Raw genomic sequence first — 23,683 nt, 5'->3', positions numbered from 1 at the left:
TGACTGTTTGCTATCGTTGTTCCATTCCGTTGTGAACCCTCGTCCCAGCCTCCGACCCACTCCTTTTACCTTACCCCGCCTCCGAATTCGTCGTCGAGGATAAATAACAGAAATAAGGAGTGATGGCTGGTGAGGGTAGAAAGCCGGAGGCAGATATAGATGTCCCTGCGGAATCCAGTACTGCTACTCCTGTTGTGGAAACGAAAATAAATGAACAGAGCTCAACAACCCTACAAGCCGAGACGACCAATACAGCTCCTCCGCAAGCCAGTGCTACTCCTGTCGCTGCGGCGGCTACCAAAGAGGATGAGGAGGGATCAGACTGGGAGGATCTGGATGGTGAGTTCGGATGTATTTCCTTTGGCTTCTTGCTTTTCTCCCAAAATACTTGTCTTACCTAGAGGGTGAAAGTATTCTCTACCACATCAAGAGATCGAAACCTCCGAAAAAATAAATTCACAGGATAATGTCCATGTATAAAGTCATAACAATCTAACTCACCCCTTCCAGACGTCCTCGACGATTTCTCCACCTTGAAAAAGCCATCCGCAGCCACACAACCCGCTTCCTCATCAGACAAACCCATCTCCACCGCAACTACAGCTCCCCAACCATCATCATCACCAACATCATCATACCTTGACAAAAACGCCACCAAAGCTCCCGAATCTGACCTCGACGAAAATGCCTTCATCGAGCAACTGGAGCAAGGCATGGCGGAGCTTATGGGCTCAGCCGGCGGAGACGGCGAACCAGACTGGGATGCTCTGGCGCAGAAAATGGCGCAGGGTAACATGGACCCAACAGACATTATGAAGTTGCTTATGGGTGAAGGGGGTCCGGGCGCTTTGGCTGGAGGAGGAGAGGCGGATTTACCTGGTTTTGCTGGACTTGGTGATGATAAGAAGGATGGGAAGGGAGCGGCGGAGGCTCCAAAAGCTGGTGCCGCCGCTGCTGCTGCTGCTGCTGCCTCCTCTCCAGGTGGCACTGGGAGTGGTAGTGGCAGTGGCGATAAAGTGGGTGATAAATTCCAAGAAACGATCCGCAAGACGATGGAGCGCATGCAGGCGTCTGGAGAGAAAGCTACGGCTGCCGCGACCGAGGATGGAGGGGATGATATGCTCGTCAAGCTGTTGAAGGCGATGGAATCAGGGGCTGGTGCAGGAGGGGGAAATGACGAGGAGAGCCTTGATAAGATATTCATGGGTATTATGGAACAGTTGTCGAATAAGGATATGCTATATGAGCCCATGAAGGAGCTACATAATAATTTTGGCCCGTGGCTAGAAGAGAATAGAGGCAAGGTTCCCAAGGAGGATATGGAGAGGTATGAATTGCAGGCGGTTGTTGTCAGGGAGATTGTGGAGAAGTTCGATGAGGAGGGGTATTCGGATGATAAGCCGGAGCATAGGGCTTATATTTGGGAGAAGATGCAGAAGGTATGGTTTTGTTCTTTTTCCTTTTCTTTTTTTTCCCCCTATTTCTTTTTCATTCAATAGGATATTTGAAGTGTCGCACTAACTAATTCGTGGTCATAGATGCAAGCTGCGGGCAGTCCTCCTGATGCCCTAGTGTCAAATCCGCTGGCGGATGAGCTTGGGATCTCAAGTACATTAGGTGGAGGGGGTGGCCCTGGGGATATACCGGAATGTCCTCAGCAATGATAATTTGATAGAAATGTTCAGCCAATTTATTTTCCTTCTTGTCCACATATCAATTGTTGTATTGACTTCACCTGGGTCTATGAAATGCCCGTCATATCTTCATGTCTTGCCAATTATTCCCTTTACTACCCCTATCGTGTATTGTACATAAAAGAATCCGGTTACCACTTCCCTTGAGATGAAATGCCACATAAAGTTTCTACTGAAAATTAAGCCTTTCCGGCTCCCAAGAACGCCACGCTAGATTTGAAAAAAAAAAAAAAAAAAAAAAAAAAAAAAAAAATCCAAACACCGTTTGATGCCCCGTTCACATGCAAAACTGTTTCAGAAAATATCTAGCCCTGCGATGTATCCATGCCGTCATTTACGTTGTCGTTCTTACCTGATGATTTGGCCTGACCATGGCCGTTGTCAATCAAATCGGCAAAGATAGTTTCGTAGTAATCCTCATCATCGTAATGGGAGCTTGGCGGGCAAGGCTGCAGCTGTTGCTCTGTTTCTCGAGAGCTCTCCAGCTCCTCCAAAAATGCTTGATATTGCTCTTCCTGGGATATAAATTCCTCCAGGATGCGCTCCTCTGCTGGTCATCACATGTTAGCATATATAGTTTGTATCACTGTGGACATATACGGCAAAAAAAGTTAAGAAGTGGTCTAACAAAGCAGAAATGATATGGGTTATATTTACCTTCCACTTCATCACCACGGCTCCCCCATCGCGGATCCACTCCCTGCCCATCTTCAAAACCCATCAAACCTTCCCCCCCCTCAACTTCCTCCATCATCTCACCAAAATCCGGAGCAGACCTCTCAATCTCTTCCTGATACCTACGCTGCTGCACAAGATAATTAATCATCTGCATCTGGTCGCTTCTCGCCTCAAATCTGCCCTCATCGCGACTACGTTTCACTTTATTCAGGAACATATCGCGCTGCTTCTCACGGGATGCATGCTGGCGCACGATCTGAGCGGGGGGCCAGCGGATCTGCGAAGCGTAGCGCTCAGCATATGACTGTCGGGAGAGTGAAGGGGATGAGGTTCTGTTTTTCTTGTTGTCGTCGACATGCTCTTTCATTTGTGATTCGGGTTTGCTGTTGGCCATTGTGGTGTAGGAATGGGATCTGGGTCGCTTTGCATGGCGTGGGTTGAGTGGTGGGGGGTGAAGCGGTTGCGGTGGCAGCGAGAAAAGGTTTGCCGAGGGTGAAGGTTGGGCGACAGTAGTAAACATTATTACTATCAGCAGGTAATATGCGTTGGGGTGGGGGGGATCTATGTAGTTTGCTTTATAACTGTTGTCATTGGCATATCGATGTGGGAGGCATGATTCTGGCCAACTGAGTTGTTGGAATATTCGAAGAGGATTAAATGTTAGGTAGACGCGAAAGATTATGTTCCGACACGCGTGTGATGGCGCTAGACCGTATTAGGCTAAAAGGCTGAAGCCCTCGGGAATCCGCCTGCAACAGTTTCCCAAGGGATTCAAGGCAATCTCAACAACAAGACAACGGTCCAGCACTGTTTAAACATGTTAGGTTGACTGGAATCGACTTGATTTGCACCCCAGTCCAGTGGGTTCTTAATTATCATTTGATCGTCCTCGTTGTGGCAGGGGCGTTATCTAGGTATGGATATTTTTTATCCATATTGTTGGCCGATGTGGTCAACTTTTTAGGCAACTTTTCTCGTCATTGGCTAGGATATGAAAGCTGCCGGATACTTCATCAAACAACAATACCTGGCCTCCAGATCGAAATTCATTTCAGAAATCAAGTTTTCTGAATGTGTCTTCCTCTCTTTGGCAGCAATATTATTTCAAGTTTCTGTATAAGAACGACTGGGCAGAGGGACTCCCGCACATAGTATTTGGCACAATCTTAGCATTCGAAAAACTATGGGATGTATGAGGGCACAGATTTGCATCCTATCCATGGACTGAAGGCTATACTCCATTTAAGCTACATCACAAAGCAATTCAAATTCGTCATCTAACACCATCACCACTTGGTGCGACGGTGATGTAGGGGCGAGAGCAGACTCCGAGGACACAGCCGCTGTCTTTTGGACGTGTTCGATAAAATATTTCGTAGGTGCAGACTGCTGTGCTACGTTACAACTCTCTACAGAAATGTATTATGCAGCGATTAGCTTTCCAATTTCGTTTTGCACATTGCAAAGGAACCTGTCTCTCTCTCACTCACACGCTCCAAGCTTGAATGGCTTCGAAGGACAGGAACATTCGGGATAGAAAAGCAGGTATTGATAATAGACTTGAAAACGCACCTCTCTCACTCTGACAATCTTGGACGGTGAAATTGATGCCGTGGACTTCATTTACGATCTACCAAAACTTTTAGTTCTATTATGCAGAAGCGATTCCTTCACGGGGCAGAAAAATGAAACGAAGTAACTGGAAAGATTTACCGTCTTGCATCTATCAAATAGGAGCTCACAGCTAAGAAATCAAAATCTGCATCTTTAGCTCACGGGGTCTCGGTAACGTTTGGGGCCATGAGAGCAACATATTCACGGAATATATTGACCTTTGTTGTCCGGCACTGTGGAAATCAGACTTCAAAACGGTAAGCAACGAATCCCTTGTGCCGAATTCCCTTCATTTGGATGTACTCACGAACATCTCTCCGTGGACCTCAGATGGCTTGTCCCGGTGTCCAGAATTCGTTATCTGTCATTCAAAGGAATCCGTTCATATCAGCATCATAGCCGAGTAAGATCGAATCCAGTTCAACGATATCTGGGGAAAAGGCACTGCTTTTCCCCTTCCGCGGGATATCTCCCTTGCTAAGTTAGGTGTCTGAACATCAACTTGATAGTTCAAACTCACCGCGGGCGCAGCACCTGTCAACCCATGATTGAATACCTATTTCAGCGGCGCATCAGCTTCTCCCCATGGGATATTTATGAATCGCTGAATTATAGAAAGCATTTTCTAAATAGACCTGAAGATTCTGATACTGCCGAATACGCAGAGGATCGTGCAGCCTCTCCCACGCAGACGCGAGCGCAAGTTGTGCAATAACTAGTGACATGTAACGATGATAGGACGGCATTGCCGTCGTGCAATTAGGACCCTTTTCTTTTTACATATAGAATAATACGTAGAGATACCATTTCACCTGCAGGTTGGGGGGAATATAGAACGGCAAAGAAATAAGCTTTTTTCAACATCCAATGTCAACTATAACTAATGGAAAAGAGATAATGGTGATTTCTTGACCAAAACGCCTCTGTAACGTACTAGCAAAGATATTATGGGCCCCTTGATGTCTTCAAGTTCAGTAACCGACTAGGTCTCTCATACTCTCTCTACATGATACGTCAGGAAACACACAACATCTCCAAAAAGGAGCTATACTCCTAGCACTTAAATTTCCAAGAGAAGTACTGTTCTCTGAGATGGTATATAACCTGGATGAAATACTTAAGATAATGTAATGATGCGCCGACCTGTTCCGTGCTCATGGCACAGACGTCCCGTCAGGAGCAAGGTCCCCGCAGAGGTAAAAGTTCGAGAGTCAGTGCTTTCCGCCCCACCTTAACCCCTTGAAAGGCGCTCCGCATTTCTTCATCTAGCATCTGCATACACGTTCTGCCAGAACAATCCGTCGTACAAGGTCGCATCTTTCGTGAGGGAAGGGACAGGGTCTCGCTGACTTTTCATGGGTTTGACAAAAGGAGTTCCCTAAGGGTTTCACAATCCGTCACAGTGTTAGAGTGCTGTTTCACCAATGAAGTTGCCAACACAGTGGGTGGGGTAAATGGACTTGCAGGATGTGTGAACATCCACAGATCTCTATTTTACCAATCTTGCGGGTAGAAATGGAGAAATACTTATATACATATGAAACAAATCAACCAATAAAAAATTACGGCCGCCTTTCGCCTCTCCAGTCACGGCAGCTATTGGTTTATCACGTTTTTATCCTTGGGGTTTTATCAGCATGGATAACCCTTTCAGTAGGTATGTTCTTCTGCCAGGCCGATGATGGTGGCGCAACTCTAGAAAGGAAAATTCCTCAAATCACAAAAGGTAAAAATTGCAAATGCCAAAGAACCCAACCAGACAGGGCTCGAGGGTGACTCTCGATCCAACCCGATCATGGTTCTGTACCTGCATAAACATGAGTCAGAGACGTGGGCTACGTGGTGGCTGCTGGATCGTCTCAGGGGTAAAATAGTTGTATGGAACGCAGACTTGCACCAACGAGCACGTTACTGTGCATACATAATATAGAGGACAGAAACATGGCGAACCGAGTGTTTCTCGGTACGCACGCTTGGCCTTCTAAATCCTAACGAATTACCACACCACATGTTGGAGGTGCAACATCCTGGATACCCAATGATTTCCCAGAATGCAGTGCCTGGAAATTTCGGCATTCTTTCATCTTCGTCGTTGTTGTTTCGTCAGCCCTAACGGAGGCTTACGGGTACAACCCGTCCCATCTTTGCGTGCAGGGATACATGGATTGGAATTGGAGACTACAGAAAACAGGTGGAACCTGGAAATAGAAGAGCATGGGTTTCCGAAAAGCGAAAAATGAAAAGGATAAATCTTTTTCAAAATCTTAACCCGCTGCCTGGAACCCAATGCATGTAGGCGTGGTTAACTGGGGGAGCCTTTGCGTTAAAATCAAGTGTTAAAAAGACAAGAATTACAAGGGAAAAAATATCAACATCAATATTAAAATAGCTTCTCTGTAAGTTTAGCGACTAAGCTGACAGCAATTTAATTCCCAAGTTCTCATCGTAAGAGAATAAAGTTGAAAAAAAAAAAATGAAAAAAAAAAAAAAAAATTGTACATACAAACATACAAGGTATAATCCAATTGTATTGGAAGAAAGGCAGACTTGAGACCCAAGATGAAAAAGAGCAACAGGCAGTAAACGAACAATAATATCTTCCCCAACCTCCCTGCTATCTAACCCCCATTTCATAACCACCTACCTCTCCTGGCGAAAACTCAAGGTAGATTATCCATTTAACACACACATGTTCTATAAAACATGTGGCTGATATCTCGCTAACGATATCACTCTCGCTCTGGCTATGCTGAACCGGATAAGAAGTAAACTTACTTTAACCCGCCGCAAACATTGTCACAACATTGCATCGGAGTAACGAGGAAAGAAAGGATAGAGTTGGTTAGTCTTTGGAATAAGAAGCAAACGAAAAGGAAAAATAATAATGTGCAGTGACTGATGAACGGGATATGTGATTGAGGGAGGATATCGAGTCCATCCCGTTATTGTATTCTTTTCTATTCTGGGATGGACGTACATTTGTGTTGTGCGGTTGTGCGGTTGTGCGGTTGTGCGGTTGTGCAGTTGTGCAGTTGTGTGCAGTTGGCGCTGAGGCGCTGGCTTGACCGCAGAGCAGAGCAAAAACAAAAAAACAAGGGGCAATCAAATCAACCCACCACTCTAAATGAAAAAAAGAAAGAAAGAAAGAAAGAAAGACAAAAGCCGGAAGTACGAAAACAGATATTCGATAAATTTCAGTTTGATAAGGAATGTTTGAAGGGGAGGGGGGGAGGCCATTTCGGTGATGGAAAAACCATGTTTTAACGGATCAAGGAAAGTGACATTATTATTATTATTATTATATCGCATGCAGCCAAGGTTTGGTTGCATGCTTTCTTTCGTTTTTTTTGTTTCTTTTTCGCTTTTTTTTTCCTTTTTTCTTTTCGGTTTTCTTCGTGTAGAAATGAGAAAGGGGGAAAGGAGGGAAGGGTCGAAATGGCCTGGGGATAAGCCGGAAGGTGCACAGGAAAAGATGGTTTTAAACGACAAGAGAGAAGAAAATCAAATGGGGTAGCAGTATCAGTATTCCTACAACAACAACAACAACAAAAACAACAAAAACAACAACCATATTCAACACCACGCCAAATGAAGAAGAGGGAAGACACAGACGGAGACACGAGCAGTGAACAAATACAGACAGACATGCAAATAAAGGCTGCAAATAAGGGCAACATTTACCCACGCATGGGTTCCCACGAAATATATCATCCAGAGATGCAGTGCGAGAGCCGACAGGACCGGTAGATGTCGCAATGGTCCGTGAAATGCAAACAAAAAAAATAAAAATAAAAATAAAGCCAAAAAACAATAAGCGTCAAAACATTAGCGAAGCCCAATTCCTAAAGACACACACAACCTTTAGAAATTCGACGATGCATTGAGCCCTCCCGGATGATGATATTGGTCCAGCGTCGACTTAAATGGAGAGCTCGAGGTCCCCGATGTCTCAAGGCTAGATGTCCCCACAGCAGTACCGGCATTCATTAAATCATCCTCATCACCAGGCCCACGGAAGCTCCGCCTGGTACGCAGCCTCCACACCACGAAGGCTAGGCCACCCAGGATAATAGCTCCTCCGACACTCACGGCAACGCTAATGACGGTATTCTTGTTGGAGCCACTTAGGCCCGATGAGCCACCTGATCCGCCAGCGTTGTTGCCCAGGCCGGGAGGGAGGGTTTGGCCAGGGGCTACGGTTGAGGCGGAGGTTTGTTGGACGGGGGTGCCGCTGATAGTAAGGGTGTTGGTGACGATGACGACGGAGGGACTGTTGGTTGTGGAAGGGACATTATTTGTTTCTGTGGGTTGCTGTTGGTCTTGGGTAGGTGTGGTGCTATCTGCAGTGGGTGTTGGAGTATCTTGAGGGGTAGTGGAGGATTGTGGTTGTGTCCGTGGTGTGCTGGAGGGTGGTGTGGTCCTGGGTTGCTCGGGGGTTGGATCGGGAGTCGACTCTGGTGGTGGTGATGGTTCACTGGTTGTCGGAGGGGTTTGAGTTGGTGGTTGCCGTTGAGTTGGGCTCTCAGTTGCCGGCGGTGAGTTGTCATCGGAGGCGAGCTGTCGTTTTCTCACCTTTACATTTGGATATCCGTATCCAAATCCACCATCGAGCGTTTCAGGGCCGGCGTCAGCAACAGCTATGGCTAGCAGCAGGACTAAGAGCAAGAGGAGCGAAGAGGCAGACGTCCACCGCATTGTGACACGCGACTCACTGGTGGATTGACGGGAGAATTGGAGAGGCGCTACGGCCTTGAGTGATCAAACTCAGTTACCACGGAGGGAGTCCAGACAGTGATCAGCGGGTCGGAAGAGTTAAGAAAAAGATATATTAACCGAATGACAAAGGAAATTTACAGGGAATGGAGTAGAAAAAGAATGGGATGGGCAATAGCTGGTAGAGGGGCAAAATGAAAAAAAAGAGAAGGTCAGGTGAGAGATATAGTGAAGAGTGAGTGAGTGAGTGAGTGAGTGAGGAGGATGAAATAATAATAATAATAGGTGCAGGCGATTGAACCCAGCGACTAAAAAAGCAGCACTCGATCCAGAATACCGGCCTGTATATAATACAGGGAATACTGTCATTTACATAGCCCTCTTTGCTCCCAAGTGGTGGAATTGGCCCTGACTGACGTCTCCCCGCTTCTAGCCCTCGTATCGCATAATACCAGCGCCAGTATTCTTACATAGCGCTGTTTTCATTGTCCCCTGTCCGATCAACAACCATTGGCTGGGCAAAGCCGTGCCTGCCAGCGACACCAAACCTAAAGAGGCTAGTTATTGCCCTGCCGTAAAATGTCACGGAACTGGACTGGTAAACTATAACCTTATTGTATCCGGAAGACAGGAAGGGCTGTACGGCTGATCGCAAAGATACAATACAGTATGTACAGAACACATGTATAAGCGGGCTTGCACCAATACCGAAATACCACCAATCATTGATTTAATTTCAGCAACGCCACGCTTGTCCCGTGATGAGGTGCAAGATTGTTGCCGTATTATCAAGTTTAATATTCGAGATCACTAATCAACCAAACTAGTTTAATAACTTACTTAGTGGTGGGCAGTTAGTTCAACGGTTGAATTTAATACATAGGGAAATCTCACTCCCCCCCTTTTATATAGCGCTGGCAATCTGGGGTGCACCCACCTAACCTTGTTACATCTACACATCCACCATCCACCATCCTTGAACCTCGAGACCTCAAGAAATATATCCAGGAATGGGGATGGACGGTGGAAACCTCAACGGAAATCCTTCATTGAGAATCATCTTTGAGCAAGCATTCTATCGCGTCGTATTCCAGCAAGGAATATCATCTGGGTTCATGCCAAACAGCCCGACATACCTAGCACTCTTGATGATTTCGATAAGACCATGGAGGAAGCGTATGATATAAGTCTTCTCTTTGTTTCTCTACTCCCCGTAGGTTCCCAGCTAAACCTGGACCAATATACATATATCCGCCTTGCTACCTACCAAGGTACCTAGGTAGCTTCTTATTGTGGTTCAGGACATGGATAGTTCGAACTGAAAATCTCTTCTCTCTCGTGGAGTAATTACCATGGACTGGATATTCACTCACATACGTTTTCAGAAGAGGGCGGGTGTCCTTATTTTGCTTTAATATGGAAGCAAACCGTGCGCAGATTGTGGGCCCGTGGTTATTATCAGGCCATCCCTGGGCACCCCCGGTTAACCTGTGGATGTACGGAGTATAAAGTGCAAGAAATGACCAACAGCTTCTCTCTGAAGACAACTCTTGTCGTTATTCCCGAGGTCTTGTTGGGAGAATTCAAGCAATCATTGCTGAAGTGTTTCAAAAGTGAGCGATTAACTATGATGTGATGGAGATTTTTTTTTTTTTTTTTTTTTTTTTTCAATAAATCGCCCCTCCCTTTGAAAGCATCACCCACCTCATTCAGTTGGCACCTTTCGAACCATGCCAAATGTGACTTGTTAACAATTATCTTGTGGATCCGCGGTATGTTCCCAACTGAGCTATTTAAGGCTCGAATCTGGGTCCCAGCTCAAATGCACTCGCGGAAGCACGAGGAAAATGTATCCCATGGTATCAACTCTGTACCAGCTATCTAAATCTTTTGGTTTGATTGCTATAAAGGAGATCTGATGTCACAATCGTCGCAGGCCCAGCGCCTCCATGCTCTCTATCAAGTTTCCAGAAGGGGTACCATTTGGCGTTCCAGGAGATTAAATGTGGTGAAGTGGGAAAGGTCATATATGTGTGTATACGTCCCGTCCACAGATGGGAACGTGGAGGCAGTTGCATGTCCAGACCGTGGAGCACGCATGGAAGGAATTACATTAGGGCAGAAAGACCACAGTCAATATATGCTATTTTACAGGAGCTTCATAATCCGCTGTTAAATACTTGCGCTGACTTGGAACTGGGTCCTGAATTAGGCCTAATACAAGTACTGTAAAACCCGCTACGGAATATGTTCCTTGGTCGCCTATTTTTCCAGGAAAAGTTTCTCGATGACAGGCTTGCGAGAGGGTGATTGGGGGAAAGGGGCCATAAATATACAGAACGGACCATTTTTTTCACTACGAAGGCTTCTCCTGACTGGTTCTCTTGCCCAATGCAGACGATAAATGAATAGATCCCTGTGCAGTTGACGCTGCTATCAAGTTCACATATGCCTATCATCGTCGGAGGCAATATCGCTGCGGGAAGAACACTGAGCAAGCTTGGAGCTTCTCTGCACACATATTATTCTATTTCTCTAGAATCGATGGCAGCAGCTGCTGGACGTTCATGGATGACATTACGGGCTTCTTGTCGCATTTAGATCTCAAGATAGACGACAGATGGAAACGAGAAAAAGGAATACGTTGTAAATAGCGGAATCATGGCAATGGTATGTGCTTGCTCTACGGGGTTGAGATAGATATGGTATTATTATATATATATATATTTGGCTTTTTAAAGGAGAAGCAGAATTCAAGCATGAAGGCTCCTAAAGAATCTGTAACAGGAGATAGTTTGGAACCAGAATCAAACAAAAGAACGCCATCATTATCTTGAGACTTGACAGAATCTGTTGAAACAGGTAGTGAACATTGGAAAGAAACAGCAGTCAATATCCTACAGACTCCCACTTTGGTTCAATCAAATCTTGGACACGGAGTCAAAACAACATGGTAAGATCAATGGTTGGCATTGGCGGCAGAAAATCAACGACAAATATAGCTTAAGATTTTGATTTTGATACTCTGAGGATATGAAGGACACATCGCACGGTGCGTGAGAAGCAGAAGAGGCCCAATCTCTATCCGGTCTTCAGCATGATGCTCGATTGGTAACTAACGGGTTGTTCGCTGATTGTTGGACTTCTGATTTCGTCTTTGAGCTGTCAAAGAAAATAGACACAATCCGGAACTTGTGTATAAGAAGGTATATGTACAGGTTATGCAAGGTGTGTACGAGGGAGCAAAACATGGAGTAGCAGGCTATGTGGAGATGGTTTATTTATTAACCACCGTCGTCTCGTTCGTCATTATGGGTTTCGAGGGCCCCTGCCAGCTTGATTTTTCAGTTCGTCACGGAATAACTCGAAGAAACGCTTCAGACTGCCCTCTGGCTCTGGATGTCGGAGTGCAATATGTCAGTATATAAGTTACCTATTGACATTCTTTTCCAAAGATATGACTGCGGATATCTAACTCTCAATATTGGTGCCTCCCATTTCCTCCAAGGCCTTGCCATGCCGAATCTCCTGGACCTTCTTGTGTACTAGCCTCACTGTTCTGTGAAACCCCGGGCTCGCCAGTAGCTAGCATATACACAAAGAGAGTTAGCTGTAACAAGAGACAAGCTTGCTTTAATTTTTCATCAACCTGCTAACCGGGCACTCTATGTAGCTTACCCTTGCAGTGAGCCAAACCTGGCAAAGAGAGTAACGTTAGTCAGTTTAGGGATTCTCTGTGGCAAGCTTTGTAAGATGAGTTTATTTAACATACCTCAAGCATCCGAAGCCACATGCTGTGTTGGTGCTGGTGGAGATGCTGCCACCCAGCAATCCGCGTCTTCTCACATACGAGTAACGGAGTGAAGCTCAGAGCTGCTTGCAGGAATCCCAGGAAGTAAACCCAAGCTTGGGGCCCTGTGAGACACCGGTAATGCAGAACTAAGAGCTTTGGAAACGGTGAGTGTGTGAGTGTGTGAGAGTGTGAGTGTGTGAGTGTGTGAGTGTGGGAGTGTGTGAGTGTGGGAGTGTGGGAGTGTGTAAGTGATGGGCGGTTGTTAATGGAAGGATTAAAGAGACCTGGCTGTTAAGTGAGTGGGGTTTGTCCGTTGGTTGGGCTTATCGGGGGTGGTAACTAAACACAGCAGCTAATAGGCGCTATCGGCTTTAGGTGGGGCATCGTAGCCGCCACGGAAACGTCGAAGACACCATTAAATAAATTGTGGGGATCCGGCAGAACGAACTCTCTCCAACTTTCTCGCTTTTAACTATCCCCCCGGCTCGTACTCCTTCACAACTGGCTGACTGACCCTTGATCACTTCGAATCCTCGTCACTTACGCTTACTGCTCTCTTCAGTATTCTTCTTGTCTTCAATTCCTCCTGGAAGAGTCCATTGGCACCCGGCGTTGAGATGATCATGATCTCTTAGATACACGGCACTCGGGCAACGGAGCACGTACATAGATCTTAGATCCCATTGCTACAGTTCAAGGCCCTTTTCCTTCGCCATCCCCTGAGGACAGCTACTCATACCAACCTATATCCAGGCCCATCGCCAGCCACACTTCCACGTAGATTGTCATTCAGATTTAAAACTGCTCAGTCAACTCCAATTGGGAAGGACATTATACTACTCCCTGTGGACCGTGGGCCGTGGGCCGTTTGGCGACAAATGGCCAATTAATTAGCCAACCACTAACTGCAAAAGCATTTCCAGATGCTATCTTACAAGCTGATGTTCAGTATTACTGATACTCGCTTTATTTTCTCTTTGTGACTACGGCGTTTCCATCGTCTTCCGCGTGGTTATTCCAAGCTACCACGAACAATCTTTCCTTCGACCCCAGCTCGCGTGAGCGAATGCTCCGTGAACGTGGCACCACAGGTCGTAGTGGACAGCTCCACCAGCTGGCTGGAGTCTGATGCGCTGGACGGCGCGCCTGGATCTTCTATCAACTCTGGATCGGCACCCGCTCCCGCTTCAGCTCCGGCTCTCAATTCCTCCACTGTATCTCCAGATTCCCAAAGCAGCCGGTCGAACAGCAGTTCAAGACATCGCACGCACCAGAAAGTACGAAATCTCCTCGCCCAAGCCAAGTTATTTCGTCTCAGAGCCGCTGCGAAGATGTCAGAAGTGCATTTCCAGTCGCCGTTGTTGAAGCGGTCACGCTCAGATGATAGTAGAGTATCCGGGAAAAAGGAGTCGTTATCGGGAGAGGAGGAGAACGCTTTGGCGACTGGAAGGAATGGAGATGAGAACGGGTATGAGAATGAGGATATCCCTACCTTTCTAAATTTGCCCGGTGCAGGTTAGTATCGCTGGTCCAATTGAAATGGTGTTATTTTTTCTTACTGAGGATCCCATTGGCTAATTCGTGCCTTTTCGTTCTCATTTTCTGTTTTGCGTCTAATAGAAATACATAAGAAATTCGTCGATATCGAAATCCTTCAAGCAATGCGCCTGTCAGGAGCCGAAGGGACAACGGGTGGAGGAGAGCAGAAATTTGTGGTAGAAGATAGCCCAGAGATCCTGCCAAGGAATCGATATATAAATATTCAAGTGTGGTCACACTCCCGAATTCACCTCAAAGTACCTGATGGGGAATGCGATTTTATTAACGCATCACCGATATCTCTAACCCACTCCAAAACTAGGGCGATTGCTCGCTACATTGCCGCACAGGTAAATATACAGTTCCTTTTGGGCCTTATTTTTAATTGAGTATTTGCTGATGATTCTCACCAAGGGCCCTAAATCCGGCTACCTGGAGCACTTTTGGAATATGGTATTTCATGAAACCAGAGACACAGCTGTTGTGGTCATGCTCACTCAGACCTACGAGCAAGGGAAAGAAAAATGCGCTTTATATTTCCCCCTACATATGGACGCGCCCGTCACCCAAATTTCTCGCGCGGTCACTGATCCCTTCGTCGATCGCAACGGTGATGGTACCGATGACAATATCGGAAAGGTCACGCTCTTGGATTGCACCTACGACGAAGAGTGCCGTTCTGAAGTCCGCAAACTCGAACTCACCCTTGGTTCGCAATCTAAGATTGTCTGGCATTATTTATTTGCCGGGTGGTCCGACTACACGAAGCCACAAGGGAAGGACCGCAATGCACTTATTAAATTGACCAAAGCCACTGCGGAAAAGGCCGGTTCTCTAGACAATCCTCGCGTTGTACATTGCAGCGCTGGCGTCGGACGGACAGGCACGTTCATAACCATCGACCACCTGCTGCGGGAAATGCGGACGGGAGACCTGTTGAAAGTAACTGGCGACTCAGATCCGATTTTCAGTACGGTGAATCTGCTCCGCGAGCAACGGATGTGCATGGTTTACACCGAATCGCAGTACCAGTTTCTCTACGACATCCTCAAGGAACAGGTTCTCCTTTTCCTTAGCCGAGATGTTAACGCTAGGAAATTGAAGTCGCCTGGATCGCGCTCGCTGAAGGTGGCGAAACTCTCTAGCGATACGGATACGCCCTTTGAACCCACGCAGAAGGAGGAACTTGTTCCTGTTGTTGACATCATCCCTAGCCCAGTCAAAAACTAGGCGTTTAAGAGGTTCTTTACGGATTTTTTTTTTTTTTTTTTTTTTTTTTTCACTCTCTTTCCCCCTTTTTTGCAAGGCACTTTCAACTTCTTTTTCCTTTCGCTCTAAGGACATGGTAGCCCAGGGACCGGCGTGTATTTTTTTTTCTCATTCCCTTATCCTGTATTATCTCCTTCTCCTCCTTTGCTGTGTGGTTTTATGGTTTGGCTCAGGACAGAGTGCGGTGGGGGCGTCTTTATTTTACACCTTTTCGGTATCTGGGAGGAGTCAGCTATTTGAGGAGACGGTTCGTTTTTAAAGTCAAAGACATTGCATACTTGGGCGCTTGCTAAGAATGGTTGGTGGCTATTGGTGAGCCATAATTGATATGAAGAGAAGAGCGAAAACTAGTACCTTGCATGTGCATGTTCGAAGGTAGGAATGTTCATATGCGCGACGTGTACGTGTAATCTTTATATCGAATTTTTAACTATATCGCTCTAGTCAACTTTTCAAGTCGACATGCATGTGATTGTACTGTACCTACGGGGAATCCAGGTTATAAGGTCGAAAAGCAACACCGGAACATGTTAACGATGTGGCATTTCTGCATTCCAAAGGTTGCATGCAACCGGACGAATCAACAGAAAGGGCGGAGCAGAATTATAATGGATCCAAGAGGGAGAGAGCTAAAATTAATACAATGCTAGATAGAACAGAGACAACAGACAATGCCAATGCCAATGATACAAGTTGGTGTAAGAAGGATAAATCCGAATATAAATATCCCACAATTAGTATACATTGTCATGTACTTTCATCTCATTCCTTTCCGTTACTGGGTTTCTGTAAACAATTATTCGTAATTCGCTTCCCCTTCTTCCCGTCATGATAGAAGGAGCAATATATTTTGAAAACAAAAACAAAAACCAAAACCAAAACCAAAAAAAAAAAAAAAAAAAAAAAAAAAAAAAAAAAAAGGTCCAGGAATACCAAATCACATATCTATCAGACAACCAAAAATTCAACAAATCAATCAGGCTGTATCTTCCGAACCTCTTCAACATCGCCATCCCCACAAGCGGTGACCGTCTGTATATCATCATCGCCCTCCTCCCAATTATCCACTGCATTTTCATCCCAATTGTCCACTTCCTGCTCTAATGCCCGCACCGGAGTGACCCCCGTTTCCTGCGAGCCTAGCCCTCCATGATTCCCGCTCGTTGACGATGAACGGATACCTCCCAGTTCAACGTCATCCCCTACCCCCTCCACCACTGCCCCAAAGCGGGCCTTGCGCCGGCGCTCGAGCATCCGCTTATGGTACCAGTTACATAGACCGACGGCAGTTAGGCTGCCGGCGATGTTTGAAAGCACATCGACGGGGTCGAAGGAGCGGTCGTTGGGGAGCAGTGCTTGGAGGATCTCTGAGCCTATTCCGAGGGCCATGGTGCATACTATGATGGTTAGGTGGACGGTGCGTCGACGGGTAGTATCTAGGACCCAGTAAAAGGTGACGGAGAGGAGAAAGAAGGTGACCAGGTGTAAAAGTTTATCGTTGGGGCTGAGGGAAGGGACAGTGTGTGAGTGGGACTTTTTGGGGCTTTTGCTGTTGCCAGCTTGTGAGGGGCCATTGTTGTGTGGGAGAAGACCGATGTAGGCGCCGACGAGACAGAGGAGAGCAAATGCGCCTGGGGTTGTTTGGTTAGAGAATGAGCATATCAAAGCGTGAGATATATGGATATAGATAAAGATAAATAGATAAACAGGTGAGGATTTTAGGCGGGCAGAAATGGGAGAACTTGGTGCGTACCAGCAAATGGGTAACGTATCCGCAACATGGTGGCCAATGGTATATGATGTATGAGAGCGCAGAATAACCAAAATCCCGCGGAATGTATGTACTCCGTATATCTACTTCACACTCTGGGGTTATGTGGTTTCGGCAAATTTCTGCTCGTGGGGAGTTGTGGCTGATTAGGGTTCAGTGGACACCAGATGACAGCAGCTCGGGGAGTTGACTGGCCATATCTTTGCTTGCTCGCGGGAGATGAAAGCGGACAGCGTCGTGTGTAGTACACTAGGGAATAATAATTATGGTCTATGAGATATATATATATTATATATGTGCGCGTGTCTCTCTCCCTCTATATATACCCTGGTGTGCCTAAACTAACGTTTAACTATGTCCTCCTACTCAGTTCTGCGCTGGGCGCTGGGCACTGGACACTGGGCGCTCCCCCAGGTCCCGTGACCCGCTTCCCTGCTGATATTAGCTGAGCATCACGTCTTGTCACCTCCGCAAGAATCTCCACCAGAGCAGCCCGGTCGCCTGCCATCGATAACGCCCCCCATCCATCAGTTCTGGCTGCGGATATATCGCTGGACTGTTTATTGCGATCCTGGCTTTCATTTGATACCACTTTTACCCTCCCTACGCCGCGTTGCTGTCGCTCGCTGAACTGGCCCAAAAGCGTGGAGGGACGAACCCCTCGCCCGCCCCAGTGCTGGGGGTTTGGAGCGTTAATGTCTCTCGGTCAACACCACACCTGGCTTCCACCAGGCCATCTTCGCCCCCCCGATGACCACCACGATTCCCATCCTGTCGTCAATGGCCTCTCAAAAGTCCCGTCGCGACCCCGTACTCCCCAGTTCCGATTCCGCCCTAGCACCGACGGAGCGCAGCCCGGGAACATGATATCCGAAGCTGAAACAACTCCGGAAGATGACCCGCGTATTGCCACCTTTAGGGATTGCTATCAGAAAGGCGAAGCAAAAATTGGCGCATTGTTTTCTTTTGTAAAAGCTCCTGATACCGGCGACAATGATGCTGAAGCTTCTGAAAGCGCAGCGGTCGGTGCTGCCGCGGCCGACAGTCAAGCGCAATCCTCAGCTCCGCCCCGAAAGGCAGTGCGCAAACTGGACGACGATGACTATGACGACTACGATGATGAGGAAGAGAGTGATGGTGCTCCTCCGGTTCCCTCCCCGCTTAAATCAAAACTCCCGACCGCTCGACCAGATTCCCACTCCCTACCTTCTCCACCTCAAAAACAAGCGATCACCCTAACCTCATCGTCAGATACCTCGAAGGATTCAAAGAAGGAATCATTAGAAGATATCCGCAAAAAATTGGAAGATGATAAAAAGGCAATCGAAGAGACTGCGAAGCGAAGCTTTCGTTCCTTGTTTTATACCCTAGAAAATGACCGGGATGCTATGCTGGACCAGCAAAGGCTAGAGGAGTCCGAGAGACAAGTCGAGGCGGAGATGTCCAGCCAGGGTGCGAATAATGCCAATCCCGCCCATGCTACAACCTCTGGTCATGGAACTCTGAGCAGTGCAAACCTCGGTGCCTCGAGCTTGACCCTGAAAAATCTTATTGCGCGCATCGATATGAAACGCAGTGAAGTTCAGGCTTCGGATGCTGAGCTGCGAAGTTTGATGAGCGAAGTCAGAAAAAATCGAAGTAAATGGGCAAGTGAGGAGAAAGTTGGACAGGAGGAGCTGTATGAGGCTGCAGAAAAGGTTCTCAGTGAGTTAAAAGCTATGACGGAGCACTCTAGTGCCTTTTTGACGAGAGTGAATAAACGGGAAGCACCCGACTATTATAATAGTGAGAATTTTTCCATCCCGCCCTTTACTACTAATTTCGAGGTTTCTAAACTAAGTTGACTCACAACTATCGCAGTTATCAAACGCCCGATGGACTTGGGGACTATGACTAAGAAGCTGAAAGCGGTCCAGTATAAGTCAAAACAGGAGTTTGTTGAGGATCTCAATCTTATTTGGTCCAATTGCTTGAAGTACAATGCCAACCCTGAACATTTTCTCCGAAAACATGCCCTCTATATGAGGAAGGAAACCGAGAAGCTCGTCCCGCTAATCCCAGACATTGTCATTCGGGATCGCGCTGAGGTTGAAGCCGAAGAACGAAGACTCCAGCTGGCCGAGCTTGATGGCGCTGAAGAGAGTGACGATGAGCCGATTATGTCTTCTCGGGGCCGCAAAGCTCCCGGAATGAAATCCAAAAAGGGAACGGGAACCGGCAGGGTGGCTATTGGAAGCGGAACTGAAGCTACTCCTGGAGCCGATACCAAACCTCAAGGAGCAGCGACAGTGCGCGCCGAATCAGATGCTGCTGTGGATGGAAGCCAGAATGGATTTTCCACCCCTCCCCCTGGTACTCTCACTCCTCTTGGTTCGAATGGACTCGGCACAGGTGCTCCTGGAAGTCAAGGTGACTCAATGGATATTGATTCTTTTGTTGTCTCTGTGAACTCGACAACTCTGTCGCGACCAATGATAGAATTTGAAGATCCCGAATACAAAATATGGAAGCAAGTCACCAAAAAGGACAGAGCACTTCTTGCAGCTGAAAGACATCGACTTTTCAATGGGGATAAATTGAATTCCGATGAGCCAGCTTTGCTGAGAACGAAGGCTGGGATGAGGCGATGGCTTCGAAACCAAAGACAGGCTACGGATGAGATTGATGGATTGGCTGTTGCTGGACCGCAGTCTAGGGAGGCGGAGACGACCGGAGAGACCTTGGCGGAAGGTATTGAGGAGGAGGAAGACAAAATGCTTCCAGATTATTACGATACGATGTCAGGAATTCCGGACCTCCCCGAACAATTACACTGGATCGAAGACTCTGAAGGCAACGTGGTAGACCCTTCAGAAGAGTTTCTTCGAATTCTGCCGAAGGGATACTTTACAGCTCCCAAGAGCAAGTTCACGCAGAAAATGGACGCAAACCTGCGTCAGATGCAAGAGACAAGGAAGATATGCTCGAAAATAGGCATCGTGAAGCAGATGCAGCTTCAATCACAGGTATGTTTCCTGGTTCCTCCTCCAACCAATCCAATATGAAAATAATAGTTTGTCTAACAAATCGTGTAGATGTATCAAAACCAATTTCAGAAATACAATCCAGAGCCCTTTGTGGAGCGCGATGTCCCAACCCATGTCATGAATGACAACGGGCCTGTCATAAGCCCATGGGTATGCAGAGCAGCTCTCCAACGCTCTGTTGGGAAAATCTTCTACAGCGCTGGGTTTGAGGAGTATCAACCATCCGCCCTTGACGCTATTACAGACGTCGCCGCAGATTTCTTCTATAAGATTGGATCGACTCTTAAGACATATATGGAATCACCCAAGGTTCCACGCACTGAGCAATCCACAGCTTCATCTCAGTGGAAATCACCATATACGGCGGAGAAGATGATTTTGCACACACTTCAATCAGTCGGGACAGATGTAGAATCTCTTGAAAGTTACGTTAAAGAGGATGTAGATCGTCTCGGTCAGAAGCTTGGCGTTATTCATGAACGAATGAAGAGCCATCTTACTGAGTTGCTGCGCCCAGCATTTAACGATACAGGAGGTGATGGATCTAGTGCCTTCCATGATGGAAGCGAGCAGTTCGTCGGAGGTGATTTCGCAGAGGATATAGATGAAGACTTCTTTGGATTTAAGGAGCTTGGCCTTGACAAGGAGTTCGGACTTGCAAGTTTGAGTGTACCGCTTCACTTACTGCAGAATCGGATGTATAGCGCACATCAAGCGCAGAACACAAAGTATGTTGTCAACCTTGCTCTAATTTCCGCTACGTTGAGGTATGCGTACATAGCTAACCATTCATTGCTGCTGCAGTGCTGCGCAAACATCTGCTGCCTTATTTCCACCCCCACCGCCTTACCCCCGAATATCCCTTCAAACACTTTCTTCTCAAATCGGCCTGGTACAGAACTTTTTCCTTGCAAAGCTCCATGCTAATAACGACGAGCCTCTGGTCGAGGATTTGGAGCTACCTCCAAAGCAGAGGCCAACAGCAGCAAGGCCACGAGTTCCCGCATCGGGTAAAATCCCCCAAGCTCCTCTGGGTGCTGGAGTAAGTTCCAGTCCGCAAAAGAGACCCGCTCCACCTGCAGGACCAGGTGGTTCAAAATTTGGGGCCTCCGAACCCAGCAAGAAGAAATCCAAGAAAAACGGCGGGACGGCCGGACCTTCAAACGCAGAAACAGGGAATGATGAATCAGCGAATTTAGCCAAGGGTTCAACTAGCGCTAAGACTCTTGGTAAACAGAAGGTTGGTTCAATATCGTTTGATGACAAAGCTGCAACAATATCGTCCATCAAGGGCAAACCCGAGGCAGCTGTGGATGGAATCATTGCGGAGAGCGATTCAGAAATGCCACCTTCAGCTAACAATGCTAATAACGACTTTAAGCTTAACGGTTCATCGAGCGCATTAGTAAATGGAGCAGACGCACCAGATCATGCAGCGGGTGGGAGTTCCACCTCTGGGGGCGGTGCCATGCTCAGTCCCGAAAGTATTAGTACGCAATGATATCTACTACTTTTGGCGCTGTTATGCTCGCACGTGTCGCCGCAAGGAAAGGATAACGCCGCATTACATATAATTTGGGGCGTGATATATACACGAAGAAGAAAAAAGAACCGAGAGACATACCAGTTACTATCCTGCGTTCCTAAACTGAGACACTACCTCGACTCTCTTGGTCCCGACTGGAAACGATGTTAACATCCTTAGCCGTTAATATTCTCTTCCCCCTATGAGTTAGTTTATTATATCCTCTTTATATTCCCGATATTTTGACATTCAGGCAAAACGGCGAAACTGGACATTTGGCTTTTGTGTGTGGTGAATGAAATTCTGTGGCTTTCTTCTTGCATTCCACCTCCACCTTCATTTCCATCTTGTATTTTAATTAAGCTTTTCACTTATTTTCTGTCTTCTGTTTTAATTGTATTTCCTTTGCATATATTATGGGAATAATAAGGTCCAAACAGTAGTGGGCGCAACACATATCATCATGTCATGATTTTTGCACTTTCGCAAGTTTGGAAGCCAAAATAATTTCATGCTTCTTTGAATGGTTTTGATTTTGAGGAACAGAGCAAGAGGGGTTTCTGTGTATATGTTGAAGACCGAACTTCCAAGCCCCCTTGTTTTCTTCTGCGTTTCTCTGTACCTTCTCCTTCATCCCCTCTTATTCGTATTTCCTATATTCATTTTTTATGAGATGCCTTAATAGATGATTTTTTTTTGGAATTTTTTCTTCTCTTATCCGTTTGCTGTTGGATTATGATATTATGGCCGACAATATTTTTGTCACAATACGTTTTTCCGTCATTAATGGTGCTTCCATGATGGTCAATGTGAACATCCTCTATTACTTCTTTTACCACCCTTCTCATTCTACGGTATTGAAATTGTTGACGCTTGATGGGATAATTTTCTCTTCTAATCATATTTGTTAGGTTTCTTTTCTGTCCATGTTTCATTTCCTTCTGCGTCTTAACATTACCCATCATCATTTATCATTTATTGTTTAGTTTAAAACCTGTAACAAAAAAGTTGATATAAATGCAAATAATCAAAAAATTTTCAAAAAAAATTTTTTTTTTAAAAAAAAGAAAATAAAATCAAAAAAAAGAAGAGTCTCTTGATGCACCCTGCCGTAATTTATTCACTTATTTATTATTTTAAATATTTTTTTGCTTCATTAACGCATATACCGCATATACCGCATACTCACAGCTTATCGCCGCTGCTTGAAGAACCCGTGTCCTCTGCTTCCGTATCCCCGTTACCTCAACCACCCTCTCCCAAAGGGCCAAAGGGCATTAGGATATACAACACTTCGAGAAACTGCGAACAAGGAGAAGAGGCGCAGAAGACTTTTCACAGTCGAAGGCAGGAAAAGAGAAGGTTATCTATTTTCCTGCCCAAGACTACCTACCCGCGTATCAGTCGGCTTCAAATACATAGCCTGGGGGGGGGGGGGGGGGGGGGCTTTCAGCCAGTTACTCGGCAAGTTCATATCTGTCTCGCTTCTGTAGAGCACCTGGAACGGCAAGTCCTTATATAGCTCTAGATATTGCAGACCTTCACGGAACCCTCTTGGGTGGCAGGCACGGCGTTTTTACGACCGTTAGCTATGAGGCTATATTTATATCTGAAACTGTTGTGGGCTGACGAAAAACAATTCGTCTATGCTATCCAGGCCTTCATATGAAGCAGTTGACTTGGTAATGTGATCATCCACACGAGACCGGGACTGAAGTTAAATACAGCTTCTATACAGGGTGCTCCATTGATATATTCACTTTTGGCGACCGGTGATGAGTTCTTCAGCCAGTCATATCGTGCTATTTACCGATATCCGAACCAAAGCTAAAATCCCTCCCCGACCTTCGGAGTATATTCTGGCAGTTTCTCTGCTACGGTAGTGCCATATTATTTATGCCCGTTACCAAAGCAAGTGATTTGCTCCCAGGCCATTCCAGGCACGGCTCTCCAGCCTCCAGACACAGTTCCATCAAACCAGCCAAGCTTAGCGGCATCTCGCCAATGTGCGCCCGTGATTGGCCCACCCGAACCCTCCTCCGGTGTCCAGCGCTGGAGTTG

General features: G+C 46.5%; 8 protein-coding genes across 8 annotated transcripts; 3 read left to right on the top strand and 5 right to left on the bottom strand.

The window, feature by feature from the left end:
• Nucleotides 1-122: 122 nt before the first annotated feature.
• PAAG_02064 (hypothetical protein) lies at nt 123-1,664 on the top strand (the record flags this gene model as incomplete). The annotated part of the gene is made up of 3 exons (XM_002796130.2): nt 123-339; nt 511-1,439; nt 1,539-1,664. The coding sequence occupies 3 exons, from the start codon at nt 123-125 to the stop codon at nt 1,662-1,664; spliced, it is 1,272 nt and encodes a 423-aa protein (XP_002796176.1).
• A 335-nt stretch (nt 1,665-1,999) lies between these two features.
• PAAG_02063 (hypothetical protein) lies at nt 2,000-2,892 on the bottom strand (the record flags this gene model as incomplete). The annotated part of the gene is made up of 2 exons (XM_015844531.1): nt 2,000-2,244; nt 2,352-2,892. 2 exons carry the CDS (start codon nt 2,890-2,892, stop codon nt 2,000-2,002), a joined length of 786 nt encoding a protein of 261 aa, XP_015701535.1.
• Nucleotides 2,893-3,614: 722 nt separating this feature from the next.
• PAAG_02062 (hypothetical protein) lies at nt 3,615-4,732 on the bottom strand (the record flags this gene model as incomplete). Its single annotated transcript, XM_015844530.1, has 6 exons — nt 3,615-3,781; nt 3,945-4,002; nt 4,163-4,219; nt 4,294-4,347; nt 4,507-4,542; nt 4,622-4,732. The coding sequence occupies 6 exons, from the start codon at nt 4,730-4,732 to the stop codon at nt 3,615-3,617; spliced, it is 483 nt and encodes a 160-aa protein (XP_015701534.1).
• Nucleotides 4,733-7,847: 3,115 nt separating this feature from the next.
• On the bottom strand, nt 7,848-8,681 carry PAAG_02061 (hypothetical protein; the record flags this gene model as incomplete). Its single annotated transcript, XM_002796127.2, has 1 exon — nt 7,848-8,681. One exon carries the CDS (start codon nt 8,679-8,681, stop codon nt 7,848-7,850), a length of 834 nt encoding a protein of 277 aa, XP_002796173.1.
• Nucleotides 8,682-12,008: 3,327 nt separating this feature from the next.
• PAAG_02060 (hypothetical protein) lies at nt 12,009-12,492 on the bottom strand (the record flags this gene model as incomplete). Its single annotated transcript, XM_002796126.2, has 4 exons — nt 12,009-12,094; nt 12,176-12,284; nt 12,378-12,395; nt 12,472-12,492. The coding sequence occupies 4 exons, from the start codon at nt 12,490-12,492 to the stop codon at nt 12,009-12,011; spliced, it is 234 nt and encodes a 77-aa protein (XP_002796172.1).
• A 941-nt stretch (nt 12,493-13,433) lies between these two features.
• PAAG_02059 (tyrosine-protein phosphatase non-receptor) lies at nt 13,434-15,261 on the top strand (the record flags this gene model as incomplete). The annotated part of the gene is made up of 4 exons (XM_015844529.1): nt 13,434-13,440; nt 13,546-14,007; nt 14,113-14,381; nt 14,446-15,261. 4 exons carry the CDS (start codon nt 13,434-13,436, stop codon nt 15,259-15,261), a joined length of 1,554 nt encoding a protein of 517 aa, XP_015701533.1.
• A 1,011-nt stretch (nt 15,262-16,272) lies between these two features.
• PAAG_02058 (hypothetical protein) lies at nt 16,273-17,081 on the bottom strand (the record flags this gene model as incomplete). Its single annotated transcript, XM_002796124.1, has 2 exons — nt 16,273-16,931; nt 17,054-17,081. 2 exons carry the CDS (start codon nt 17,079-17,081, stop codon nt 16,273-16,275), a joined length of 687 nt encoding a protein of 228 aa, XP_002796170.1.
• A 685-nt stretch (nt 17,082-17,766) lies between these two features.
• Nucleotides 17,767-21,598, top strand: PAAG_02057 (bromodomain-containing protein; the record flags this gene model as incomplete). The annotated part of the gene is made up of 4 exons (XM_015844528.1): nt 17,767-18,856; nt 18,932-20,076; nt 20,146-20,825; nt 20,902-21,598. 4 exons carry the CDS (start codon nt 17,767-17,769, stop codon nt 21,596-21,598), a joined length of 3,612 nt encoding a protein of 1,203 aa, XP_015701532.1.
• Between the last annotated feature and the right edge of the window lie 2,085 nt (nt 21,599-23,683).

This window comes from Paracoccidioides lutzii (genome assembly GCF_000150705.2).
Source record: "Paracoccidioides lutzii Pb01 unplaced genomic scaffold supercont2.4, whole genome shotgun sequence".
In the NCBI taxonomy this organism is placed as follows: domain Eukaryota; kingdom Fungi; phylum Ascomycota; class Eurotiomycetes; order Onygenales; family Ajellomycetaceae; genus Paracoccidioides; species Paracoccidioides lutzii.
Note: the sequence above shows the minus strand (reverse complement) of the source record. Positions and strands in the feature narration are given on the sequence as shown.